Source organism: Mobula hypostoma, chromosome 14, assembly GCF_963921235.1.
Source record: "Mobula hypostoma chromosome 14, sMobHyp1.1, whole genome shotgun sequence".
Classification (NCBI taxonomy): domain Eukaryota; kingdom Metazoa; phylum Chordata; class Chondrichthyes; order Myliobatiformes; family Myliobatidae; genus Mobula; species Mobula hypostoma.
This window is the reverse complement of record NC_086110.1, coordinates 77,402,697-77,427,824: the sequence shown is the minus strand read 5'-3', so window position 1 is coordinate 77,427,824 and position 25,128 is coordinate 77,402,697. Positions and strand designations below refer to the sequence as shown.

The window sequence follows — 25,128 nt, the reverse complement described above, 5'->3', positions numbered from 1 at the left end:
TTTCTCTCCATTTAGAAAATAGTATCATGACACTGTATTCCACCTGCCACTTCTTTGCCCATTCTCCTAACCTAAGTCCTTCTGTAGTCTCACTACTTCCTTAAAACTACCTGCCCCTCCACTGAACTTCATACAGTCTGAAAACTTTGCAGCAGTCATCAATTCCACCATCCAAATCATTGACATATAATGTAAAAAAATGAGTCCCAACACACAGCACTGTGGAACACAAGTCACCCCAGCCAACAAGAAAAAGGCCTGTTTATTCCCACTCTTTACCTCCTGCCAATCAGCCACTGCTTTATCCATGCTGGAGTCTTCCCTGTAATACCATGAGCTCGTAGCTTGTTAAACAGACTCACGTGTGGCACGTTGTCAAAGGCCTTCTGAAAATCCAAGTACACAACATCAACTGATTCTCCTTTGTCTATCCTGCTTGTTACTTCTTCAAAGAATTCCAACAGATTTGTCAGGAAATATTTTCCCTTGAGGAAACAATGCTGACTACAGCCTATTCTAAAGGCAAGATGACACAACTGTGGCTATCAAGAGAAGTGAAAGCCAAAGGCAGCAAATATTAGTTGGAAGTTAGAGGATTGGGAAGCTTTGGAAAAGCAACAGAAGGCAACTAAAAAAGCCAGAAGAAAGATGAAAAATGAAGGTAAGTTAGTCAGTAATATCCATATCTATCACTCTGGTTCCTATCCCCCTACTAAATTAGTTTTAATGCTCCCCAACAGTTCTAGCAAACATGCCCACAAAGATATTGGTCCAAAAGTTTTTTTCAGATAAATATTAAGTGTAAAAGAGAGGCAAGAGTGGATATTGGACCACTGGAAAATGACCAGTGAGAAAGTAATGGAGGGGACAATGAAATGGCGGATGAACTTACTGAGTATTCACTGTGGAAGACTCTAGCAGTGTGCCAGAATTTCAGGAGTGTCAAGGCACAGCAGTGAGTGCAGTTGTATTACTAGGAAGATAATGCACGGTAAGCTGAAAGGTCTGAGGTCACCTGGTGCAGGTGGAATGCACCCCAGGGTTCTGAAAAAATGATGGATCTTTCAATAATGACTTGATTGTGGAAGACTGGAACATTGCAAATGTCACTCCACTCTTCAAGGAGAGAGGGAGGCAGAAAAAAGGAAATCAGAGAAAGGAAATTATAGGGCAGTTAGTCTTAGCTCAGTGGTCGGGAAGATTTTGGAGTTGATTGCTGAGGACGATGTTTCAGGTAACTTAGAGGTACATGATATAATAGGCCATAGTCAGCATGGTTTCCTCAAGGGAAGATCACGTCTGACAAATCTGTTGGATTTCTTTGAGGTAATAACAAACAGGATAGACAATTGGTTGATGTTGTGTACTTGGATTTTCAGAAGGCCCTTGGCAAGGTGCCGCACATGAGGCTGCTTAAAATGGTATTTCAGGAAAGATACTAGCATGGATAGAGCACTGGCTGATAGGCAGGAATAAAGGGAGCCTTTTATTGTCTGCCAGTATTATGCAGGAGTCAGTGTTGGGCCCTGACGTTCTTCATACATCAAGCCATTCAAACCTGGAATCATTTTTGTGGACCTCTTTCCCTCTTACATAGCCCATTTTCCTATCATCTGTGTGCCTGTCTCAGAATTTTCATAAATGCCCCTAATGTACCTGCCTTTCACCAGCCTTTGTCCATGTTCCACACATGCACAACTCTGTGTAAATAAAAAAACACAATGAACTACCTTTGACAACCCTCCTATACTTTCCTTCAATCAGCTTAAAGTTATAGCCCCTGGTATTAGCTATTTCCCTTATGAGAAAAAGTTTCTAGCTATCCATTCAGCCTAAGCCTTGGATCACCTCGCCATACCAGTGGATCACCCTGACTGCCGGGAAGACAGTACCACCCCCTCACCCGCTTTGCCTGGAAGTGGGCATGTGCTTTCCTTCCCATACCCCACCCCTACCCCCTCCCTCCACAAAGCATGCTCACAGGTTTCCGGGAACCTCCAGATCCACCCTCTTTCCGCTCCCCAGACAGACCCAACAAACTCCATGCAAGAATCGTGGCTACTTTATTTGTAAAATTATAAAAATCGATAGGAACATGAAGTGATTGGCACCTTTTCCATGTCCTCCTTGACGGCAGGCTGCAGGAGATGGAGAAACATTCACAGACCCAACACAGATCCTGGGTTCAGCCATTCACTCTCCACTGCTCTGGCCCTTTGGGAAGATGGGGCTCGTCAGCCCTGGTTGGCAAACCATTGAGAAGGGAAACTCAGATCTCAAACCTCTGCTGCCTTGCAGCTATACCCACTCATGGGGAAGGTTTTCGGAGTAAACCCTGAGGAAAAGTCAGGAACTGCAGCCTATAAAGCAGTCCTATGCTGACTGGCAACTCCTGCGATGCTGCTGGTGCCAGACGATATCGGTCTCTGCCGTTCCTTTGAGTTCTTCAGCTGAGTGGGCAACAGCTTGCTCTCCATATCATACTGCTCTCGCTTGTGTATGACAGCTAGGACTCAACATCCACGGTCAATCCTGACCACACAGCGCCTTGTCTCTGACCCATTCCCCAGTGCACAGCAAGGGAGAAGAGGAGCAGACTTCACCCTGGGGAAGGGGACATCAGTCCCCATGTGGCGGATAAAGACAGAATTCCCAGTCCCAACAACACAATGATTGCAGGCAGTCACTATTCCCACACTCCACCCCGCTGGGGCTGGAGGTAGAGGGATTGACTAATACAGGCCAGAGGTGTTTGTGTGCTGGGGAGGGAATATATGTGTGCGTCAGCGAGCAAAAAATTTATTTCGCTTTCATGTTTTCAATGTGTATGCTTGTGTGCTGGGAAGGGAATATGTATGTGTTAGCGAGGAAAAAATCTGTTCTGCTTTCATGTTTTCAATGTGTATGTTGAACCCAGCTGTTGAGGTTCACAAGATAGCCAGGAAGGCCAATGGACCTCAGAGAGCAAGAAAGGGACATGAGAAGGCCTGGTGAGTACAATTAAAGAAAACCCCAAGGCGTTGTACAAGTATGTGAAGGAGGATGACGAGAGTGAGGGTGGGACTGATCAGGGAAAAAAGAGGAAATGTGCCCAGAGTCGAAAGAGGTAGGTGAATTCCCCATTGAATACTTTGCTTCAGCATTTCCCAGTGAGAGTAAAACAGGCTGATATGATTGAACATGTCAACGTTCAGAAAGGACGTGCTGGAACTTCTGAAAAACATTAGGATAGATATGTTCCCAGTGATACACGCCAAGTTATTTTGGGAAGTGAGTGAAGAGATAGCTGCATCTTTGCCGATGATCTTTGTGTCCTCGCTGGCTACAGGAGTAATACCAGATTGGAGGCTGGCAAATGTTCAAGAAACATAATCTTGGGAATTACGGACAATTAATGGGCAAACCATTGGAGAAGATTCTTGCAGACAGGATTTACAAGTATTGTAAAGAAGCAGATTGTGCAGAAGCATAGTCTGATTAGGGATAGTCAACACGGCTTTGTGAGGGGCAGGTTGTGCCTCACAAGCCTGACTGAATTCTTTGAGGATGTGGCAAAAGCAAATTCATTAAGGTTTGCATATGTCACAAATGTGATGGTATGGACAACGTAGGCTACAACAGGCTGTCATAGGGGCAAATACATTAGGGCAGGGGTCCCCAACCTTTTTTGCACCGCAGACCAGTTTAATATTGACAATATTCTTGTGGATCGGCCGACCGGGGGTGGGGGGGCTGTTCAAGTAGGGTTAAACTCACCTCAACATGTCTTTTACAGTTAGGGTTGCCAACTTGCTCACTCCCAAATGAGGGACAAAAGTAGCAGTCACATACGGGACACTTTCCCCCTGGAAAGACTACCATGACCATGAAACCTTGCGTGGGCACCTGTGTGCACATGAGCGTACCTGCCGATTTTTCTCCCACAAATTGGTTTTGCCTTCATCTTCCCGACTAGGCTGTACATTCATTATTTCTACTTTATATAGGCTGTGTATTTATCGTATCATTCCTGCTTTTACTATATATTGGTGTTATTTATTTTCGGTTTTATGTGTTATTTGAATGATTTGTTAGGTTATTTTTTGGGTCTGGGAACGCTCAAAAATTTTTCCCATATAAATTAATGGTAATTGCTCTTTGCTTCACGCCATTTCAGCACGAAAGGTTTCATAGGAACGCTCTACCTTAGCGGGAGAAATACAGGACAAACCAATTTAGCCCAATATACAGGATGTCCCGGCTAATACGGGACAGTTGGCAACCCTATATTCAAGCTCAACAGTGTGTGACAGGGAATGAGGAAAGGTGCAGCTGACTCATATCGTTTCCTCGCGGCCCGGTACCGATCTGCGGCCTGGTGGTTGGGGACCGCTGCATTAGGGGCATTTAAGAGACTCGGGCACGTGGATGATAGAAAAATAGAGGGCTATGTGGGACTGAGGGGTTAGATTTATCTTGGAGTAGGTTAAACATCAGGGACTGAAGGGCCTGTACTATTCGATGTTACACATTTGGTGTTTGTTGAGTGTCTGACAACTGCAGTCTGTTGTGGCTTGGTCCATCCACTAATTTGTGCAGATTTATGAGCGTAAAGCTTGATTGGAAACTCAGAGCCTAATCACAGAACAATCCAGATACAAGGGAAGGCGAGGCTAGATCTAGAATGGATGCAAGGGAAGGCGAGGCTAGATCTAGAATGGATGCAAGGTAAGGTGGGACAGTGGCTGCACCGATATCCCTCAAGCGGTCTGCTGGACAAACTGCTTGGTGGGGCCAGATCCCTGGGCCATGAAGTCCTCAATCTCCTCGACAGAGCGGGGGACACAGGTCAGCAACTCCATTCCCGTGGGGGTCACTGCTACATCATCCTCAATGCGCACCTGGGGGAGGGAAGGGGGAGATAGACAAGTGATGTCAGTGACAGTGCAATGAGATATTTCCTCAGTACCACCCCGACCCGCTAACGTGCAGTGCCCCCTCATTACCCATTCTGTTTTTGAACTTACACTTCATTCATGTACAAAAGCCATACAGAGTTTAGGGGTTACAGTACAGTGAGTGAATTCAAATTAAAATACAGTTAATACATTCAGTTTCTTGGCGGGGAGGGTGGGGGGCTGCAGTGCAGCCAGAACTTGAGGAACAGCTTCTTCAGATATTCAGACCTATCGTACTCCACATAGACACGGTGCACTGAAAGGATAGGGGGGCAAAGTATCGATGAATCTGTTCAGGAATCTATTTACATGGTACTGCCCTGAACAACACGCTCCCCCAGGTCCCCAATGTACAGGGGGAAACCCTGCAGCACAGAGCGTCTTCCACTGGGCATCTCCCCAACCGCCTGATGGTAAGGCAGACTACCGCGGTGTGTCCAGACAGCAGGCAAGGGCAAAGTGCGCAAGAGCAGCCCGTACAGGAACCGTTTCGGCACCTCATGCAATGACATGGTGGGTATCTCTGTGGGACCAGCTCCCAAAGGAGGTCTTGGGGTTTAGGTCCCACAAGCCACGAGCACCTCCAGCAGAGCAGGGACCGGCAGAGCCAGTGTCACTCCACGTCCCTGAGCCACCTCCGGCCCGAGTGCTGCTCCCTGCAGGCACCCGAGGACTCCGACCGCAGGAGACCTTATTCCACATCCACAGTAGCTCCCAGGAAAAATCTGGCAGCTCCCACACATGCTCGCTGTTGGGAGTTGCGTACCCTCCTAAAGGCAATTCTCCTGGCGAAGGAAGTGTGTCGCCACCTCGCAGGATGCTCAGTGTACATGTATCTCCCCCGGGTCTGGAAGTGGAGAGCTGCCAGCTGCATGTGTGTGCACACCACTGACTGACCGTGACCTGCAATCGAAAGACCCAGGACCACAGAGAAGACCCGATGTCTGCTGTTGCCCCAGAAGTCCACCATTTCCTCTGTCCTGGAGACAAATACAGTGAGTGGGACTAAAGTGACCAGCCAGTACCCAAGCACAGTGGCTGCCAGCTGGTTGATGAGCAACATCTTGCCCAGTAGGAGATTGCACAGAGTAGACCTGATCAATGTCCCAGCCAGGAGAGGCGTTCGTCTCTATGTCCCGCAGGTTTGCCGGCCAAGCCCCATAGTGGAACCCTAGGTAGACCCCCCGATAGAGGAGGTGGCTGAGAAGTCTGGCATCCTCTGTAGCTTAACTGGGTCGGTGATTACGAGGTCATTGTTGGTGGAAGCAGAAAGGACTACTTTCAGCTCTGGCTTGTGCAGAAACAGACCTGGCAACTGCTTTCAAAGATGCAAAGGAAGCACTCTACAAGTTTCTCAAGCTGTTGGATCTGGGACACCCACTTCTTGTTCGCTCTTCGTGTATATTGCTTGCATAACAGTCTGACGTGACCGTTGCCCACATCCCACCAGAGTCTCAGGGAGAGGGAACTCCTCTGCTCGTCCCTCCAAGCTACCCAGGCCATCCTCCAGCAACCAGTTGCTGAGATGCTAGAAGGCAGACCCCACCTGCGTAGGCAGTGGGCTAAGCTCCGCTCACACCAAGTGGTGGTCCGAGTACAACACTGGCTGCTTGGAGTCTGCCAATATGCGGGAGACGGGCGTCCTGGAAATGTACAGTCCGTTGAGTTGAGAACCTCCTCCTCTTGACATCCTGGAGAATGCACAGGAGTCAGGATGGAGGCTCTGCCAGACATCGACCAAATCAAATGATCCAACCAACTCCCTCAACAGCTGCACTAATGCTCGTTTGCTCTCTGAGGACCAGAGCTATCTTCTTGAGTGTATAACTGAAATCAGAACCCCCTCCCCTGAGGATAATGCACTCGCCTCTGTCCAAGGAGTCCAACAGCATAAAACAAGCGGGCCAGGTTTGAACACAGAACATAGAAACCTACAGCACATTACAGGCCCTTCGGCCCACAACGTTGTGCCGACCATGTAACCTACTCCAGAAACTGTCTAGAATGTCCCTAGCACACAGCCCCCTATTTTTCTAAGCTCCACGTACCTATCTAAGAGGCTCTTAAAAGACCCTGTCATATCTGCCTCTGCCACTGTTGCTGTCAGCCCATTCCACGCACCTACGACTCTCTGTCTGAGAAACCTACTACTGACACGCACTCGGTACCTATTTCCAAGCACCTTAAAACTGTGCCCTCTCGTGTTAGCCATCTCGGCCCTGGGAAAAAGCCTCTGGCTATCCACATGATCAATGCCTCTCATCATCTTATACACCTCTATCAGGTCACCTCTCATCCTCCGTCACTCCCAGGAGAAAAGGCCGAGTTCACTCAACCTATTCTCATAAGGCATGCTCCCCAATCCAGGCAACATCCTTGTAGATCTCCTCTGCACCCTTTCTATACTATCCACATCCTTCCTCTAATGAAGTGACCACAACTGAACAGGTTCCAAGCAGGTTCCAACTAAGGTCTTATATAGGTATAACATTACCTCACGGCTCTTGAACTCAATTCCACAGTTGATAAATGCCAACACACCATACACCTTCTTAACAATACTGTCAACCTGCGTAGCAGCTTTGAGTGACCTATGGACACAAACCCAAAGATCTCACTGATCCTCCACACTGCCAAGAGTGTTACCGTTAATATTATATTCTATCTTCATATTTGACCTACCAAAATGAACCACTTCACACTTATCTGGGTTGAACTCCATCTGCCACTTCTCAGCCCAGTTCTGCAGTGTGTACGTTTGGAGGCATACACGTTAACTAAGTGTAATGGTACCCATCCAAGCACACTCTGAGATGCAGCAGGTGACCTGGCTCGAGCTTGTTTATTTTCAGTATCTCCAGCTGGAAGTTTAGGCCCAACGTTATCACCACCCTGCTCGAACCGGAGCTGAGCAGACTCACGTAGACCCTTCCATGCCAATCCAGTAGCCAGGTGGATTCATCTGAAACTGGAAGCTCACCCCGTATCTCTGTTCCCTGAGGACCGAGAGATGCTGGAACCTGTGGTAAGACTCCCTGCCGCTATTGATATTAATATTTGCTACTGTGACCTTCATGATTTTGCTGCATCTTCATGCCAATGCCCTGGCTAGTGGGAGCTGGCTGCGACAACACAGGTGCCAAGCTGTATGGGTCCTAATGCCCTTCCCTTGGACAACATCGGCCTCGTGGAGAGGGGAGACTTGCAGCATGGGCAACTGCTGGTCTTCCATGCAACCTTGCCCAGGCCTGCGCCCTGGAGAGTGAAGACTTTCCAGGCGCAGATCCATGGTCTCGCAAGACTAACGGATGCCTTTATTATTATAGTGAAATACACTGTCCACAGTGAAAGACCACCACAGTGCGAGTCCAAGGATGGGCTGGGGGCAGCCTGCGAGTGTCACCCACCTCTGGTGCCAACAGAGGGTGGGAGGCTTTCACGTGCATCCAGGACAGCTTTCTTCAGGGATGGACTGGCATTCAGATCAAACCCTGCACAATGAAGCTGGGCAAACCGATGAAATACTGAGGCTTTGTAAGGCACTGGTGAGCTCTCATTTGGAGTAGTGTGTGCAGTTTTGGACCCCCTATTTAAGAAAAGATTTGCTGACATTGGAGAGGTTCATGAGAGTGATTCTGGGAATGAAAAGGTTTCGCACATGAGGAGTGATTGAAGGCTCTGGGCCTATACTCACTGGAATTTAGAACAGGGTGGGGATCTCCTTGAAACCTATTGAATGTTGAAAAGCTAAACAGAGCAAGTGTGGAGAGAATGTTTCCTGTGGGCTGGGGAGCTTAGGACCAAAGGGCACAGCCTCAGGACAGAGGGTCGTCCATTTAGAATGGAGATGAGGCGGAATTTCTTTATCCAGAGACTAGTGAATCTGGAAATTAAGGCAGAGGTTGATAGGTTCCTGATTAGTCACAGTGTGAAAGGTTAAGGGGTGAAGGCTGGAGAATGCAGTTTAGAGGGAAATGGATAGGCCATGATGAAATGGTGAAGCAGACTCAATGGGCCAAATGGCCTAATTCTGCCCCTATGTCTTATAGTCTTGTGAAGTATTTATTGCCAAGAATTTTAAGGGTAGTGACTGCAGTTCTGAGTTTAGGGTAGCTATGGAGAGGAATAAGGATGGTGTGGAAATCAGGGAGCTGACTGCACAAGGATGCATTCAGTATAAAACAGGACGATGAAGATGGTTATTGTTAATCACAGGGGGATCTGGATCAGTTTGGGAAGTGGCCGAGGAGTGGCAAAAACAGTTAAGTGTGAGGTGATGCATTTTAGAAAGCTAAACCAGTGTGTGCCTTATACTACGAATGGCAGGGCACTAGGGAATGTAGTGAAACAGAGGGACCTAGGATCCAAATGCATAGTTCATTAAAAGCAACACCACAGGTAGACAGGGTGGCCTTCATCAGTCAGGGCACTGAGTACAGGGATTGAGGTCTTATGGTGCAGACGTACGAGTTACTGGTGAGGCCGCACTCAGGAATATTGTGTACAGTTTTGGTCACCCTGATCTAGGAATGACGTGGTTAAACTGGGAAGAGTTCAAGAGTATTGTGTACAGTTTTGGTCACCCTGATCTAGGAAAGACGTGGTTAAACTGGGACGAGTTCATAAAAGAGTTACTGGGATGTTGCCAGGACTAGAGGGCCTGAGTTAAAGGGAGAGGTTGGCTAGGTGAGGACTCTATTCGTTGGAGTGTAGGAAAATGAGGGACGACGTTACAGAAATATTTAAAATTATAAGGGGCTTAAATCAGATGGGTGGTGACACTCTTTTACCCAGGGTAGGGGAGTCCAAAATTTCAGGGGCATAGGCTTAGAGTGAGAGAAGGAGCAGAGGGGCAACTTTTTCTGCACAGAGGATGGTGAGTGTAAGGAATGAGCTGCCAGAGGAAATGGTTGAGCCAGGTATCGTAGTATCATTTAGGAAACACTTGAATAGGTATGTGGCTAATGACTGAGGTCCCAGGAACGAGGGACCTGACACCTGCGGCCTCCTCAATACATCTCATGGGGGCCATGGTAGCGTAACAGCACAACGCTCTTGCAGCTCAGAGTTCAATGCCGGCATCCTGTGTAAGGAATTGTACATCCTCTCACGTTCCAAAGACAGGCTTCATGTGTAGTAGGTTAAATGGTCATTGTCAATCAGGGGTCTACAGACCCCTCAGTTAATGGTATGGATCCATGGCATAAAAAGAGTTGTAAAACCCCAGTTGTAAATTGACCTGTGATTAGGCTAGGGTTATATTGGTGGGTTGCTGGTGGCATGGCTCGATTCTCAGATAGGAAGGGGTTAAGTTTGCTGATCCCATCGGTGACTGACAGCACTCGCTGCTCCTGTTGGCACTCGGGTCCAGATTAATGTGTGATTCATTATGTTGCGTAGCCCTCACCAGAGGTTATCTCCAACAAGAAAAAGCCCTGACACTATGATCACCAGTCCATAACCCATCACAACCCTTCAATAAATGGCCAAACTGATTAGGAGTGAAGCCGGCAAGCTGTAAAGTGGAGGTTGCTCCCATGACTCTGACCTTGTAAGGAAGTTTGAACAGAAGTAGGCCAGGTGCACCCTACCCCACTGGCCTGTTCTAGAAACCAGTTTAATATGTTCCTCAGGCACACCAATTGTGGGTTTGTACAACACTCAGCTACAGCACTCTGAAAAAGTCTTTGGCACATGTATCTAGCTAGCATGCCTAAGACTTTTTACACAGTACTGTAGTAATTTTATGCATTGCACTGTACTGCTGCCTCAAAAAAAAACAAATTTCATGACATAGTGAGTGATGATAAACCTGACTCTGATATGGGTCTCTATCGTGGACGGAGAGTGGGAAGGGGCAAGGGAGAAGGGAGCGGGGCATCATGGTTGGGAAAAGGGACAGGGAGGGGGACGCAGCTGGAAACACCAGAGAGACATTCTGTAATGATCAATAAACCAATTGTTTGCAATCAAGTGACCTTGCCTGGTGTCTCAGGGAAGGATATGTCTGCCCCAGCACTCCTCCTCTGCCACCTGTCCCACGCACCTCCTGTAGAGTACTGTCTGTTTAAAGCTAATAATACCATCAAATACTACCAGGTTCAACTATGTCATAAACTCAAGGTAATTGGAGGAAAGTGTTACGAGAATACACATAAAATTAAGATGTTTGCTGGCCTGGGTTAGCATCAGTGACATCAGCAGTTGGTCTGCCACCTGCCCTCAGGGGAAGGAGAGATAAGGAACAATGGAGCAGCGTCTGGAGATGTGTAATGAAGGGACGTGGGAGAGAGAGAGCTGTCTGGAGCGGCTCCCCCCTTTGAACCCTGAACTGTTTGAAGTGATGGACAGGCGATACCCCAGCAGGGGGATAAAAAGGGACAGGTTCGCTAAGGCAACACACACACGCCACCCGAGGTAACGAGACCCTGGAAGCGGTACGCCTCTCACGAGTGGGTGAGAAGTACCAGACAACGACCAGGGTGGAAAGGTACGATCAGCGGGAACCCGGTGTGTGTCCGCCCTTGCCTGGGTGCCGGGTTCACTGCAGAGGATCGACCGCATCTGGAGGAGGGGTCACAGTCGGTGACCTCAGGTGACATCACCAAGGACCCGCCCAAAAGTTGCTTGTGAGCCATCTCGCCGGTCTGTGAGTGAAGCAGTGTCTGAATGATCAGTTGTTCCTGTTCTCTCTCTCTCTTCCCCCACGTTGTCCATCGCCATGGCAACGACTACTGCGAACTGAACTTTGAGTCACTTTGAAATTTGGTCATTTACCCCTAGACAACGATAGAGCTTGATTGATGCTGTTATCTTAATTCTGTGCACATGTGTGTCTATCATCGCTGAACTGTTGCATTTATTATCCTTTTGATTACTGTGTTGCTTGTTTCTTTAATAAAACTTTCTTAGTTCTAGTACTCCAGACTCCAACTGAGGGATCCATTCTGGTTTGGCAACCCAGTTACGGGGTACGTAACATAAGTAATAGAGGTAGGTGTTTTTTCACTCAGAGTGAAACGCACTGCCAGTGGGTGGTGGTTGAAGCAGATTCGGGACATTTAAGAGACTCTCAGATAGGCACATGGATGAGGAAAAGAAGGGCTCTGTGGGAGGGGAGGGTTAGATCGATCTTACAGATGATAACGGGAGTTGAGGCAGAGGAAGGCTGCAGCAATGAAGGGTTCCCAGTCATCTTGCACTCCACGTCACTGGAGCCTGACCCCAATCTGCCAACAACTGTGTGGTGACTGCTTGTGTTTCAGCCTCCCCATGTTAAACAAGGTCACACACAGGCTTTCTCCATGAAGGGACTAACCCCTTTGGGGAACATCGTACTCTGAGCTGCGCAATCACACTATTCCAGGCCAAGGACTCCTCAGGTGAAGCTCCCTCTTGGCCCAAGATGACAGTTGTTGGCAAAGCAGGTTCTATCAATGGACATGTTCATTTGGGAAGGCAGATCACACAAGCTGTGAAAGATCAAAGTGCTGAAATGCCTCGTATTCCGCATCTGAACAGGACTCACCCCTCCAAAGCCACGGAACCGGGCCAGCACGTCAGCGTTGAAGAAGCAGGCCTGGGCTGGGTTGGCGAGGGCCTGGTCCAATAGGTGGTCAATGAAGTAGATACCTGGTTCGACAGTCAGCACCATGCCAGCCACAAGATGCCGCGCGGTGCGAAGGCTTCGCAGACCAGGCTCGTCGATCCGGTCTACGCCCTGGAACACAACACAAAGGCATGGCAACCACAGACTCTGCCAACAGCGGAGGCAGGAATCGCACCTACAGTATCTATTTTATACACAATAAACTGTACTATATACGTCGGTGATGATAAAGCTGACTCTGACTTCCTGTCAAAGGCTGGAGAAGCCTCAGTGAGTGCACAAAGCAGATCTGGTTGGATCTGTGGGAGTCGTAGGAGACAGGCTGGAAATCAATGCTGAGATAGGAGGTAGCAACAGACTCACACCCATGCCACCAGTCTTGACTGTGGTCCGTGCTCAGCAGCGTACACGTGATGGGTTTGGGGCTTCACTGCGATGCAAACCACAGTCAAACAGCCCACAGGGCTCCACATCGGTGAAGACTGAAATGTTGAAGGGGAACATGAGGGGGATTCTCTTCACTCAGAGGGTGGTGTGTGTGTGGAACGAGCTGCCAGCACCTGGTGGATGCAGGTTCGATTGCAACATTTCAGAGAAATTTGGATAGGTACGTGGATGCTAGGGGTTTGGAGGACTCTAGTCCAGGTGCAGCTCAATGGGATAGGAAGAAAGAGAGTTTGGCAAGGATTAGGAAGGGCTATTTCTGTGCTGCAGTGTTCTATGACTCTGGAGACTCAGCACAGGCCAGAGGCTCCAGAAGGGTTAACTCCAAGTGGTTCTGCTGTTTAACACAGTACTGACCTCTGGGTACCCGCCAACGTCGTGTACGTCACATCCCAGGAGATGTCCCAGACCATGAGGCATGAACATGGCTCCTAGATGGACCTTCATCATCTCGTCCACGCTGCCCTTCAGAATGCCGATCCTCGCCAGCTCCTCCAGCTGCACTCGCTCAGCCAGGCGATGCATATCTGGCCAGGCTACCCCTGTCCCGGGACAGACCAACAGACCAGCTGTCAGAATCACATTACACAAATTACAGACAAAACCCTTCCCATTCAGACCATCCCCACCCTCCTATCACCCCTCAGACCCACATCCCCACTAGAGGTTGAACCACAGACTCCTGTAGCCATTTGGCTCGACCTGCCCACACTGATCAATCGGTGGCCGTTTGTACTGATGGGGATGGCACTGTGGCATAGCAGTATGATAGCATCGTGGTTCAAAGTGCAAATTAAATTTATTATCGAATTACATCTATGTCACCATATACAACCCTAAGATTCACTTTCTTACAGGTATTCACAGGAGAACACAGAAATACTGTACAATGGAGTGAATGAAACACTACACACAAAGACTGACAAGCAACCGATGTAGAAAACAAGACAAACTCTGCAAATACAATTCATCAACCAATTAATTAATACAGAGAACATGCATTGAGTTACAGAGACCTTAAAAGTGAGTCCACAGGTTGTGTTCAGTGATCAGTTTAGAGCTGAGTGAAGTTATCCTCGCTGCTGATGGTTGAAAGGTAATAACTGTTCCTGCATGTGGTGATGTGTGACCTAAGGCTCCCGTACCTCCTGCACCTCCTCCGATGGTAGCAATCTGGAAGTGGGGGTCCTTGATGGTGGACAGCACTCCACGTAGTTGTGCTGAGTGGTGGGAGGGGGTTTTCCTGTCACAGACTGGGATGGGCCCATCACTCTTTGCAGATTCTCGTTTCTAGGGCATTGGTGTTTCCATACCAGGCTTATGCAGCCAATCAGGACACTCTCCATTGTGCTTCTGTAGAGTTTGTCAGTTTTACATGACATGCCAAATAGAGTAACGTTACTAGAGCAACTGCAACAGGGGTTCAATTCCTGCCACTGTCCTCCCTGTGACCACACGGGTTTCCTCCCACATACGGCTCTGTAGGTTGAATGGTCACGTGGGAACCGTGGGCTCGTTGGGCCGGAAGGTCCTGTCACTGTGCTGGACCTCCAGAACAAAACTCGAATCACCCACCTAACTAATTCAACTGCTGAAGTACTATCCGTCTCCTGGGTGGTGAGTCCCAGGTTCTGATCACTCTCTAGGTGAAGGCCCTCCTCAGAATCTCCTCCCCTTTAGTTCTCTGATATAGGGAACAGCTTCCTGCAGTCCAATGGTGGTTGTCCGTTGTATCTGACATTGCCAGGAAACCTGTGCGGGAGAGCTTTTAAAGTGGAAAAGCCGTTGCACTCGGACAGTTCCTCTCTCTCGAGCTTGGAAGTCCGTGTCCGGTGGGACAAGCAGTCATCACAACGGGGGTCCTACAGAAGTAGATGACCACGATTTGGTTATGCCCTTTGCTGTCCACAGAGTATTGCAGAACCAGCTTCCTAGCCGTTGGATCTCATCTGCCCAGTTTGCCAGAGCTGACCTCACATGCTAGGACAGGTATATCCCTATCGCACTGAGGTACGAGGCCTGCCAGCTACCCTCGCCTGGCTTAGCCGGTCCGTCAAAGCGGTGTGCTGGGTTGGTAGTCACTGTCGCGTGCAAAAAGCTGCTTGGAGCCACAGGTGAGAGCTGAGTGTCCGTGGGTCCCAAAGGTGAGTGAGCCGTCCCAGAATGGACACAACAAGCCCCTTCACCAGAGGTGCTACCCCTCCCAGGACACCCCATAAAGTTATCTACACTCTTCATCATTTTATATAACACAGTCCCTCCGCTCCAGGCACAGCAGACCAGCCTCTTCAGTCTCTCCTTGTAACGGAACGGAACATTCCCTGGGAATGTTCTGGCAAATCTCTGCACCCTGAGCACAATGCTTCCAATAGTCTGGTGACCAGCACTGCACGCAGAGCTGCAGCTGTGCTCTCACCAGTCTTTCAAGACTTTTTTAAAGATTAGCATTATTCGTCACATGTACAGTACATTGAGACGTCAAAACACACAGTGAAATGTGTCGTTTGCGTCAGAGACCAACAGCGCCCGAGGATGTGCTGGGGGCAGCCCACAAGTTTCACCCGGCTACCGGCACCAAGATAGCATGCCCACAATTACTAATCCTAACTCGTGTGTCTTCGTTCTGTAAGAGGAAACAGCACTCAGAGGAAAGCCACACATCATGTATAAGATAATAAGAGGAATAGATAAAGTGGATAGCCAGCGCCTCTTCCCCAGGGCACCACTGCTCAATACAAGAGGAGATGGCTTTAAGGTAAGGGGTGGGAAGTTCAAGGGGGATATTAGAGGAAGGTTTTTTTTACTCAGAGAGTGGTTGGTGCGTGGAATGCACTGCCTGAGTCAGTGGTGGAGGCAGATACACTAGTGAAGTTTAAGAGACTACTAGACAGGTATATGGAGGAATTTAAGGTGGGGGCTTATATGGGAGGCAGGGTTTGAGGGTCGGCACAACATCGTGGGCCAAAGGGCCTGTACTGTGCTGTACTATTCTATGTTCTATGTTCTATGGGCAGAATGTGGGATTCAAAATTTAGAATGAATGTATTGTGGGACCTTATTTTCTCTGCCCATGTCTTCAACGCCCTGACCAGTGAAGGCTATTTCCATGTTCCTAACCACGTTTTCCATGCCTGTTGCCACCCTTAAGGATCTACGGCCCTACTCTAAGGTCCCTCTGTTCTCCAGTTCTCCTGAAACACAACCACTCATGATGTATGTCCTAGTCTTATCAATGTCCTCAAAATACATCAGCTTTGGGAAATGCACAATATCCTTAGTCAGAACAGAATTACAACCTTCTCCAACAACACAAGCCAGGAAAACAAGAACAGTTAAATTGTGGTGTATTGGACACCATAGTAGCATACCACCATTACAGCTCGGGGCCCCTGCTTCTGGAGTTCAATTCCAGCTCCTCTGTAAGCAAGATGAAACATTCCTTCCTGTCACCACGTGGGTGCTCCAGTTTCCTTGGTTGCTAGGTTAATTGGTCATTGGAAATGGTCCCATGATTAGGTTAAGTTTCTCACTGAAACCTACCGGATGCTGAAAGGACCAGATAGGGTGGACGTGGAGAGAATGTTTCCTATGGTGGGAGTCTCCAGAACTAGAGGGCACAGCCTCAAAATTGAGGGGCGACCTTTAGAACAGAGGAATTTTTTTTAGCCAGAGTAGTAAATCTGTGGAAAGCTCTGCCACAGACAGCAGTGGAGGCCAAGTCCTTGCATCATTTCCTAAGTGGTCAGGGCATCAAAGAATATGGTGAGAAGGCAGGTGTATGGAGTTGAGTGGGATCTGGGATCAGCCATGATGGGCTGAATGGCCTAATTCTGCTCCTGGGGAAAATGTAGAGACGGCGGTGGAAGGGAACCCGGGTTACTGGCGCTGTAATAACGTTACACTAACCACTACCCTACCATACCACCTTTAGAAGAACAAACTCAGTGAGACAATGGGAACAGGATTCTGAGCGATAGGATCCATCTGCATTTGGAAAGGCAGGGACTGATTACGGATAGTCAGCATGCCTTTGAATGTATGCATGTCTCATGAGTGTGATCACGTTTGTTGAAGAGGGATTGATGAGGGCAGGGCAGTGGACTTCAGCAAGGCTTTAGACAAGGTCCCACAAGATAGGCCGAGACCAAGCTAACTGGATACACAACTGGCTCTATGGAAGGAATCAGAGTAATGTTTTTCAGAACGGAGGCCTGTGACCAATGATGTTTGATAAGACCGTAAGACACAGGAGCAGAATTGGGCCATTTGGCTCATTGAGTCTGCTCCACCATTCAATCATGGTTGATTTATTATCTTCACTCACCCCAACCGGAGCTGTTTCCACAAACTACAGACTCACTTTCAAAGAGTCTTCATCTCAGGGCCTTGATACTTTTTGTTGAATTTGGACACTTTAATCTTTTGCACATTGGCGGTTTGTCCTGCTGGGTGCAGTTTCTCATTGATTCTGCTGTGAATGCTACTGCAGCCCTATGGTAGCACAACAGTTAGTGTGACACTAATATAGCATGGGGCATTCCGGAGTTGGGAATTGAATTCCGGCAACATTCTGTAAGGAGTCTCTGACGCTCTCCCCGTGGAATGCGTGGACTGCCCCAGAAGCTCCGGTTTCCCCCCACAGTTCAAAGACGTACCTGGTAGGTTAGATAAACCATTGTAAATTGTCCCGATTAGATTAGGGTTAAATCAGAAGTGTGCTGGGCAGTGCAGCTCAAAGCACCGGAAGGGCCTTCTCCATGCTACACCGCTAAATTAAATAAATAAACTATCTCAGTACTATGTACTTTGACAATAAACTTACTGTGAAATTTTGAACTTTGGCCAGGTACATGGATAGGGAAAGGTATGAGATATGGAATGGAGGTAAACATGCCTAGCTCAGGAAGACAGCTTGGTTGGCATGAACAGGTTGGGCCGAAGGGCCTGTTTTCAGAGTATAATCATCACTCTTAAACTTCACGGCAGAGCATGGGTCTGTGAATGTGCAGACCCCCAGAATGACCCGGCCAGCCACTCTCAGACTCCACCCGAGAACAAATCTGTCAAGTGTGCATGGCGCCAGCACACAGACACATCACTGTCAGTCTGTAAATATTTATTGGCGTGAGCAGCTCAGTCTGCAGAATAGTCCTAGAAACAGCAGTGCTCAGGTCAAGAAACAACCAAGAGTAGAGACAAAACTGGGAGAGAAATGTTTGGGAATCTTGAAACGCCAGAACACTGTGGGAGAGAGAGATAGAGAGAGGGGAGAGAGTGAGGAAAGCAGAGACAGGGAGGGAGAGAAAGGGGAGGGAGAGAAAGAGAAGGGGAGAGGAAAGATAAGCAGTGAAAGCAGGAGAGAGAATGGACACCAGGATGGAGTGGAGAAAGGGAAGGGGTTACAAGTGAAGAAAAAGAAACAAGAGAAGGAGGGAAGGAGAGAGTGTGTGGACAGGAGAGAGGGAATGGTGGAGAGTGCAGACAGGCGAGATGGGAAAGGTGGAAAGGGGGAGAGAGTGTATTGGATAGGAGACAGGGAGGGAACGGGACAGAGAATGGACAGGAGATAAGGAAGAGGACGGGTTCGGGGTGGGGGGAAGAGTGGATGATCGGGGGTATGGACAGACAGAGAAGGAAACAGATGTGGAGAATGGGACGTCTTTCCCTCACTGCCACACCGTCCAGCCTGCGACTGAACATGGCTTCTGATCACTGCCTGACCTGCACCAGCACAATGGGCACACAGTGCCAACTACTGGACCAACTCCACTGGCAATGCCAACTACAGGTCCAATTCCTCCGGCACTGCCAACTACTGGATCAACTCCTCCAGAACTGTCAACGACCGGTCCAACTCCACCGACACTGTCACTGACTGGTCCAATTCCTCCGGCACTGCCAACTACCAGTCCAAATCTACCAGCACCGCCCCCTTCCGGACCAAGTCCTCTGACACTGCCAACCACAGGTCCAACTCTTCCATCTCTGCCAACTGCTAGCCTACCTCTATCCTTTAATTCTCCTGGTCCTCAGCCTGGCTCCATTCTACCTCTTGCTGGCTGCTGGGCACACTCGTGGTATGAATAATTTGACATGAAGGCCAAAATCTGAGATCATAAACCTGTTGCCATGGAGATGACAGGAGGGGAAGTGAATCGTAAACACAGGAGATTCTGCAGATGCTGGAAATCCAGAGTAACATGCACAAAATGCTGGAGAAACTCGGTAGTTCAGTATCAGGAAGCATCTATGAACATATTCGCCTCTCCTCATGCAGGGTCTTGGTCCAAAACGTTGACTGTTAATTCCCTTCCATAAATGCTACCCGACCTGCTGAGTTCCTCCACCATTTTGTGTTTGTGGCTTCAGAAGATCAGTGGTCAGTCCCCAGTCCCCAGTGTCAAAGAGGGAGGCTGGCTGATGTATCATCACAACAACCTTACTTCTGACTCAGAGGGAGATTCCATCAAAATCAAATCAAGTGTTGGATCTGAAACACTGACTTGTCTTCTTTCCAGATTCACTACCTGACTAGACACGTCCCGCAGGACATAATCTTTTGGAAGTATAATCCCCTAGTTAATCAGGACATAATGATCAAAGTTCAAAGTACATTTATTATTAAAGTACATAAATGTCACCATATACAACCCTGAGATTCACTTTCTTGCAGGCATACTCAATAAATACAAAGAAACAAAACAAATGAACAACAAATATTGAGAACATGAGAGTGAGTCTGTAGGTTGTGGGAACAGTTCAGTGATGGGATGAGTGAAGTTATCCTCTGTGGTTCAAGAACCTGTTGGTTGAGGGGTAATAACTGTTCCTGAAGCTGGTGGTGTGAGTCTGGGGCTCCTGTACCTTCTTTCTTATGGCCTGGGTGGTGGGGATCTGGGGCACTTCACTTGTGTCTGGGACTGATGCTACCAATTGCGATGGCTCAGTGGGCTGTTAAGTCACAGCAGTGTGTGCATCCAAATCATTTTTCACATGATCCAGCACTAAACCTTGGGCTCTCAATGTCCCTGGCTTAGTATCACCTCTCATCAGGATGCTGCCAGGATTAGAGAGCATGTATGAGGAAAGGTTGGGTGAGCTGGGGCTTTTCTCTTTGCTATGAAGGAAGCTGAGAGGTGACTTGACAGAGATGGATACAATGAGAAGGAGCATACAGTGGACAGCCAGAGACTTTTTGCCAGGGTGGACAGGGACATAATTTTAAGGTGATTAGTGAAAGTATGGTGGGTTGATGCCAAAGATAGTTTTTTTAAAACAGGGGGTACTTGGAGTAGGGGGTACTTAGGAGGTGCTAGAGGCAGATACATCAGGGGCATGTAAGAGACTCTTAGATCGGCAAATGGGTGAAAGAAAAATGGAGGGCTATGTGGGAGGGAAGAGGTTAGATTGATCTTAGAGTAGGTTAAAAGGTTGGCACAAGATCCAAAGGACAGGGTGTGTACTGGGCGAAGTTCCCTCCTAGAAACCTGCAGATACATTAACTCAGGAGGCTAGCTTTCACTGCAGGAGATGGTAAGGTTTAATGGGGGGGTGGGGCAGGAGAGATGGTTCAGAGCTCAGGACTAGGGTTGTTATGGGGCAAGAAGACAGCACATAATAGATTCCAGGAATGAAGGGTTAAAATATGAGCAGCATTTGGCAGCTTTGGGCCTGTACTCACTGGAATTTAGAAGAATGCGTGGGGAACTCATTGAAACCTACTGAATATTGACTCGATAGGGTGGATATGGAGAGGATGTTCCCTGTGGTGGGGTATCCAGAACTAGAGGGCACAGCCTCAAAATTAAGGGGCAACCTTTCAGAATGGAGATAAGGAGGAATTTTTTTAGCTGGAGAGAAATGAATCTGTGGAATGCTCTGCCTCAGACTGCGGTGGAGGTCAAGTCCATTGGTATATTTAAGATGGAAGTTGATCATTTCCTGATTAGTCAGGGCATCAAAGGATATGGCGAAAAGGCAGGCGTATGGGGTTGAGTGGGATCCAGGATCAGCAGAGCAGATTCAATGGGTTGAATGGCCTAATTCTGCTCCTAAGCCTTATGGTCTTAATACAGAAGCCCGAGATGGAGGGACACAGATCTCAAATGGGCAGGAGGGCTCATCAGCATTAGATTTACAGTAGACTTCTGCATGGTATGGAGACTACACTGTGACAGACAGGAAGACTCCACAATAAGTAGTTAGAACTGCCAACACATCATCAGCTCCAGCTGACCTGTCATCACGGACTTTTCTACAGAAAAGTGTCAGTAAAGGGCCAGAAACATCATGAAGGATGCTACTCCTGTCTGTCCCACTCCCATCAGGGAGGAGGCTATTTATCCACGCCAGGACCACCAGACTCAAAAACAGTTACTTCCCCCAAGCAGTAAGGCTGATCAACACCTCCACCCCCTAACCCAACACTCTACACACCCAACCACTGCTACTATATAATTTCCTGTCAGTCACCTCATGTACAGACACTCCTGTGCCTAGAGTCACTTTATGGACATACAATCTATGTATATGAGTTATTTTACATATTTATATTTATTGTGTTTTTTTAATTATTGTGTTCTTTATCTTATTGTGGTTTTTCTGTGCTGCATCGGATCTGGAGTAACAATGATTTTCTTCTATTTACTTGTGTACTGGAAATGGAGTTAAACTATCTTGAATCAGGGCAACATTCTGGTCTTAAACGTGTGCTGGACTACTGTCACAGTTCACAAAGGGTTAAGTGGTGCTGCTGGAGAAAGAATGTTTGCAATGTAAACGTCCTCAACCAGCCTGGCAGTGCTCACACAGAGAGCAGAGGCTGTCAGAAACATCACCAAAGCAGACAGCAACAGAAAACAGGCGCAGGAAGAGGCAAAGTTCTGCCTGGCCAAACCCATTTGGGACCATTTGCTACACTGCTCATCTATCACACTCGCTGACTCCCCCTAAGGGTTCAATTCTCACTGTGACACTGTAAAGAGTTTGTACATTCTCCCAGTGACCGCGTGCTCCAGTTTCCTCCCACGTTCTAAAGTCCTACAGGACAGGGTTAGGTTAGAACGTTGTGGGAACACCATGTTGGTACTGGAAACGTGATGACATGGACACACAGGAGCCTGAATACACACACCCAACATTTTAGAGACAGCTTCTTCCTCTCTGCCATCAGGTTTCTGAAAGGTTTGTCACCTGTGAACACTACATCACTAGTTTGCTCTCTTTTTACACTATTCTTTAAATATATTCTTAAGATAATTCAGCTCCTGTGGACTGGGGGGGATGAGATCTACAGTGAGATCCAACGGCCAGGAAGCTGGTACTGCAACGCTCCACGGAGAGCGAAGGACATGACAGACACAGAAGACGTCACGGTCATCCACTGCAACCAAGGAAGGCCCCAGTTTGTGACACTTATTCATACCACTGGACCTGGACTTCTGAGGTCAGAGAGCCGAACTCCCCCAGTGCAATGGTTGTTCCACTTTAAAAACTCTCCTGTATGGGTTTCCTGTCATTGTCAGATATAACGGACCACCGCTGTACTGCTGCTGCAGAGTAACGGATCAGAATCAAGTTTATTATTACCGGCATGTGACATGAAATTTGTTAACTGAGCAGCAGCAGTTCAATGCAGATTTCATGACATGCAGTACTGCGCAAAAGTCTCGGGCAGATACAGTGCATATCTAGAGTGCCTAAGACTTTTGCACAGTACTGCAGTAATTTTATGTATTGCACTGTACAGCTGCCACAAAAACAAACAAATTTCATGACATGTGAATAATGACAGACCTGATTCTGATATGGGTCTCTATAAGAGGACTGAGAATGGGAAGGAAATAGGGAGAGGGGAAGGGACAGGGTTGGGTGTGAGCTGAAGCAGCAGAGAGACATTCTGTAATGATCAATAAACCAATTGTTTGGAATCCAATGACCTTGCCTGGTGCGATACATACAAAATGCTGGAGGAACTTAAAGTACGGATTAATACCTAGAAATATGATGTTGTAGCTATTAGTGAAACGTGGTTGCAGGAGGGATGTGATTGGCAACTAAATATTCCAGGAGTTCGTTGCTTCAGGTGTGATAGAAAAGGAGGGACAAGAGGGAGAGGCGTTGCATTGCTTGTCAGAGAAAATATAACAGCGGTGCTGTGGCAGGATGGATTAGTGGACCATCTAGGGAGGCTATTTGGGTGGAATTGAGGAATAGGAAAGGTGTAGTGACGCTCATAGGGGTGTATTATAGACCACCTAATGGGCACCGAGAACTGGAGGAGCAAATTTGTAAGGAGATAGCAGGAAGCACAAGGTTGTGATTGTGGGAGATTTTAATTTTCCACAGATAGACTGGGAAGCCCATTCTGTAAAAGGGCTGGATGGTTTGGAGTTTATCAAATGTGTGCAAGATAGTTTTTTGCAGCAATACATAGAGGTACCAACGAGAGAAGGGGCAGTGTTGGATCTCCTGTTAGGGAATGAGATAGGGCAGGTGACGGAGGTATGTGTTGGGGAGCACTTTGGGTCCAGTGATCACAATGCCATTAGTTTCAATATAATTATGGAGAAGGATAGGACTGGACCCAGGGTTGAGATTTTTGATTGGAGAAAGGCTAACTTTAAGGAGATGCGAAAGGATTTAGAAGGAGTAGATTGGGACAATTTGTTTCATGGGAAGGATGTAATAGAGAAACGGAGGTCATTTAAAGGTGAAATTTTGAGGGTACAGGATCTTTATGTTCTGTTAGGTTGAAAGGAAAGGTTAAAAGTTTGAGAGAGCCATGGTTTTCAAGGGATATTGGAAACTTGGTTCGGAAAAAGAGAGGGATCTACAATAAATATAGGCAGCTTGGAGTTAATGAGGTGCTTGAGGAATATAAAGAATGTAAAAAGAATCTTAAGAAAGAAATTAGAAAAGCTAAAAGAAGATACGAGGCTGCTTTGGCAAGTAAGGTGAAAATAAATCCAAAAGGTTTCTACAGTTATATTAATAGCAAAAGGATAGTGAGGGATAAAATTGGTACCTTAGAGAATCAGAGTGGACGGCTATGTGCAGAGCCAAAAGAGATGGGGGAGATTTTGAACAATTTCTTTTCTTTGGTATTCACTAAGGAGAAGGATATTGAATTGTGCAAGGTAAGGGAGACAAGAAGGGAAGTTATGGAAACTATGACGATTAAAGAAGAGGAAGTACCGGCGCTTTTAAGGAATATAAAAGTGGATAAGTCTCCGGGTCCGGACAAGATATTCCCTAGGACCTTGAGGGAAGTTAGTGTGGAAATAGCAGGGGCTTTGACAGAAATATTTCAAATGTCATTAGAAACGGGGATGGTGCCGGAAGATTGGTGTATTGCTCATGTGGTTCCATTGTTTAAAAAGGGTTCTAAGAATAAACCTAGCAATTATTGGCCTGTGAGTTTGACGTCAGTGGTGGGTAAATTGATGGGAAGTATTCTTAGAGATGATATAGATAATTTTGTGACAGGGTCTGATTAGGAACAGTCAACATGGATTTGTGCGTGGAAGCTCATGTTTGACAAATCTTGTTGAATTTTTTGAAGAGGTTACTAGGAAAGTTGACTGGGGTAAAGAGGTGGATGTTGTCTATATGGACTTCAGTAAGGCCTTTGACAAGGTTCCACATGGAAGGTTAGTTAGGAAGGTTCAATCGTTAGGCATTAATATGGAAGTAGTAAAAAGGATTCAGCAGTGGCTGGATGGGAGATGCCAGAGAGTAGTGGTGGCTAACTGTGTGTCAGATTGGAGGACGGTGTGTAGCGGTGTGCCTCAGGGATTTGTACTGGTTCCAATGTTGTTTGTCATATACATTAATGATCTGGATGAAGGGGTGGTAAATTGGATTAGTAAGTATGCAGATGATACTAAGATAGTTGGAGTTGTGGATAATGAAGTAGGTTTTCAAAGCTTGCAGAGAGATTTAGGCCAATTTGAAGAGTGGGCTGAAAGATGGCAGACAGAGTTTAATGCTGATAAATGTGGGGTGCTACATTTTGGTAGGACTAATCAAAATAGGACATACATGGTAAATGGTAGGGCATTGAAGAATGCTGTAGAACAGAGGGGTCTAGGAATAATGGTGCATCGTTCCCTGAAGGTGGAATGTCATGTGGATGGG

General features: G+C 47.4%; 1 protein-coding gene across 3 annotated transcripts in view; it reads right to left on the bottom strand.

Moving 5' to 3' along the window:
• Positions 1 to 2,044: 2,044 nt before the first annotated feature.
• Positions 2,045 to 25,128, bottom strand: part of pepd (peptidase D) — a 200,619-nt gene continuing 177,535 nt past the window's right edge. For all 3 annotated transcript variants that reach the window (XM_063067267.1, XM_063067266.1, XM_063067268.1), the window contains 3 exons: positions 13,348 to 13,532; positions 12,466 to 12,657; positions 2,045 to 4,880 (listed from right to left, as the gene is read on the bottom strand). In XM_063067267.1, the coding sequence (XP_062923337.1) occupies positions 4,740 to 4,880; positions 12,466 to 12,657; positions 13,348 to 13,532 (518 nt within the window). In that variant the 3' untranslated portion in view covers positions 2,045 to 4,739. The remainder of the gene's footprint in view (positions 4,881 to 12,465; positions 12,658 to 13,347; positions 13,533 to 25,128) is intronic.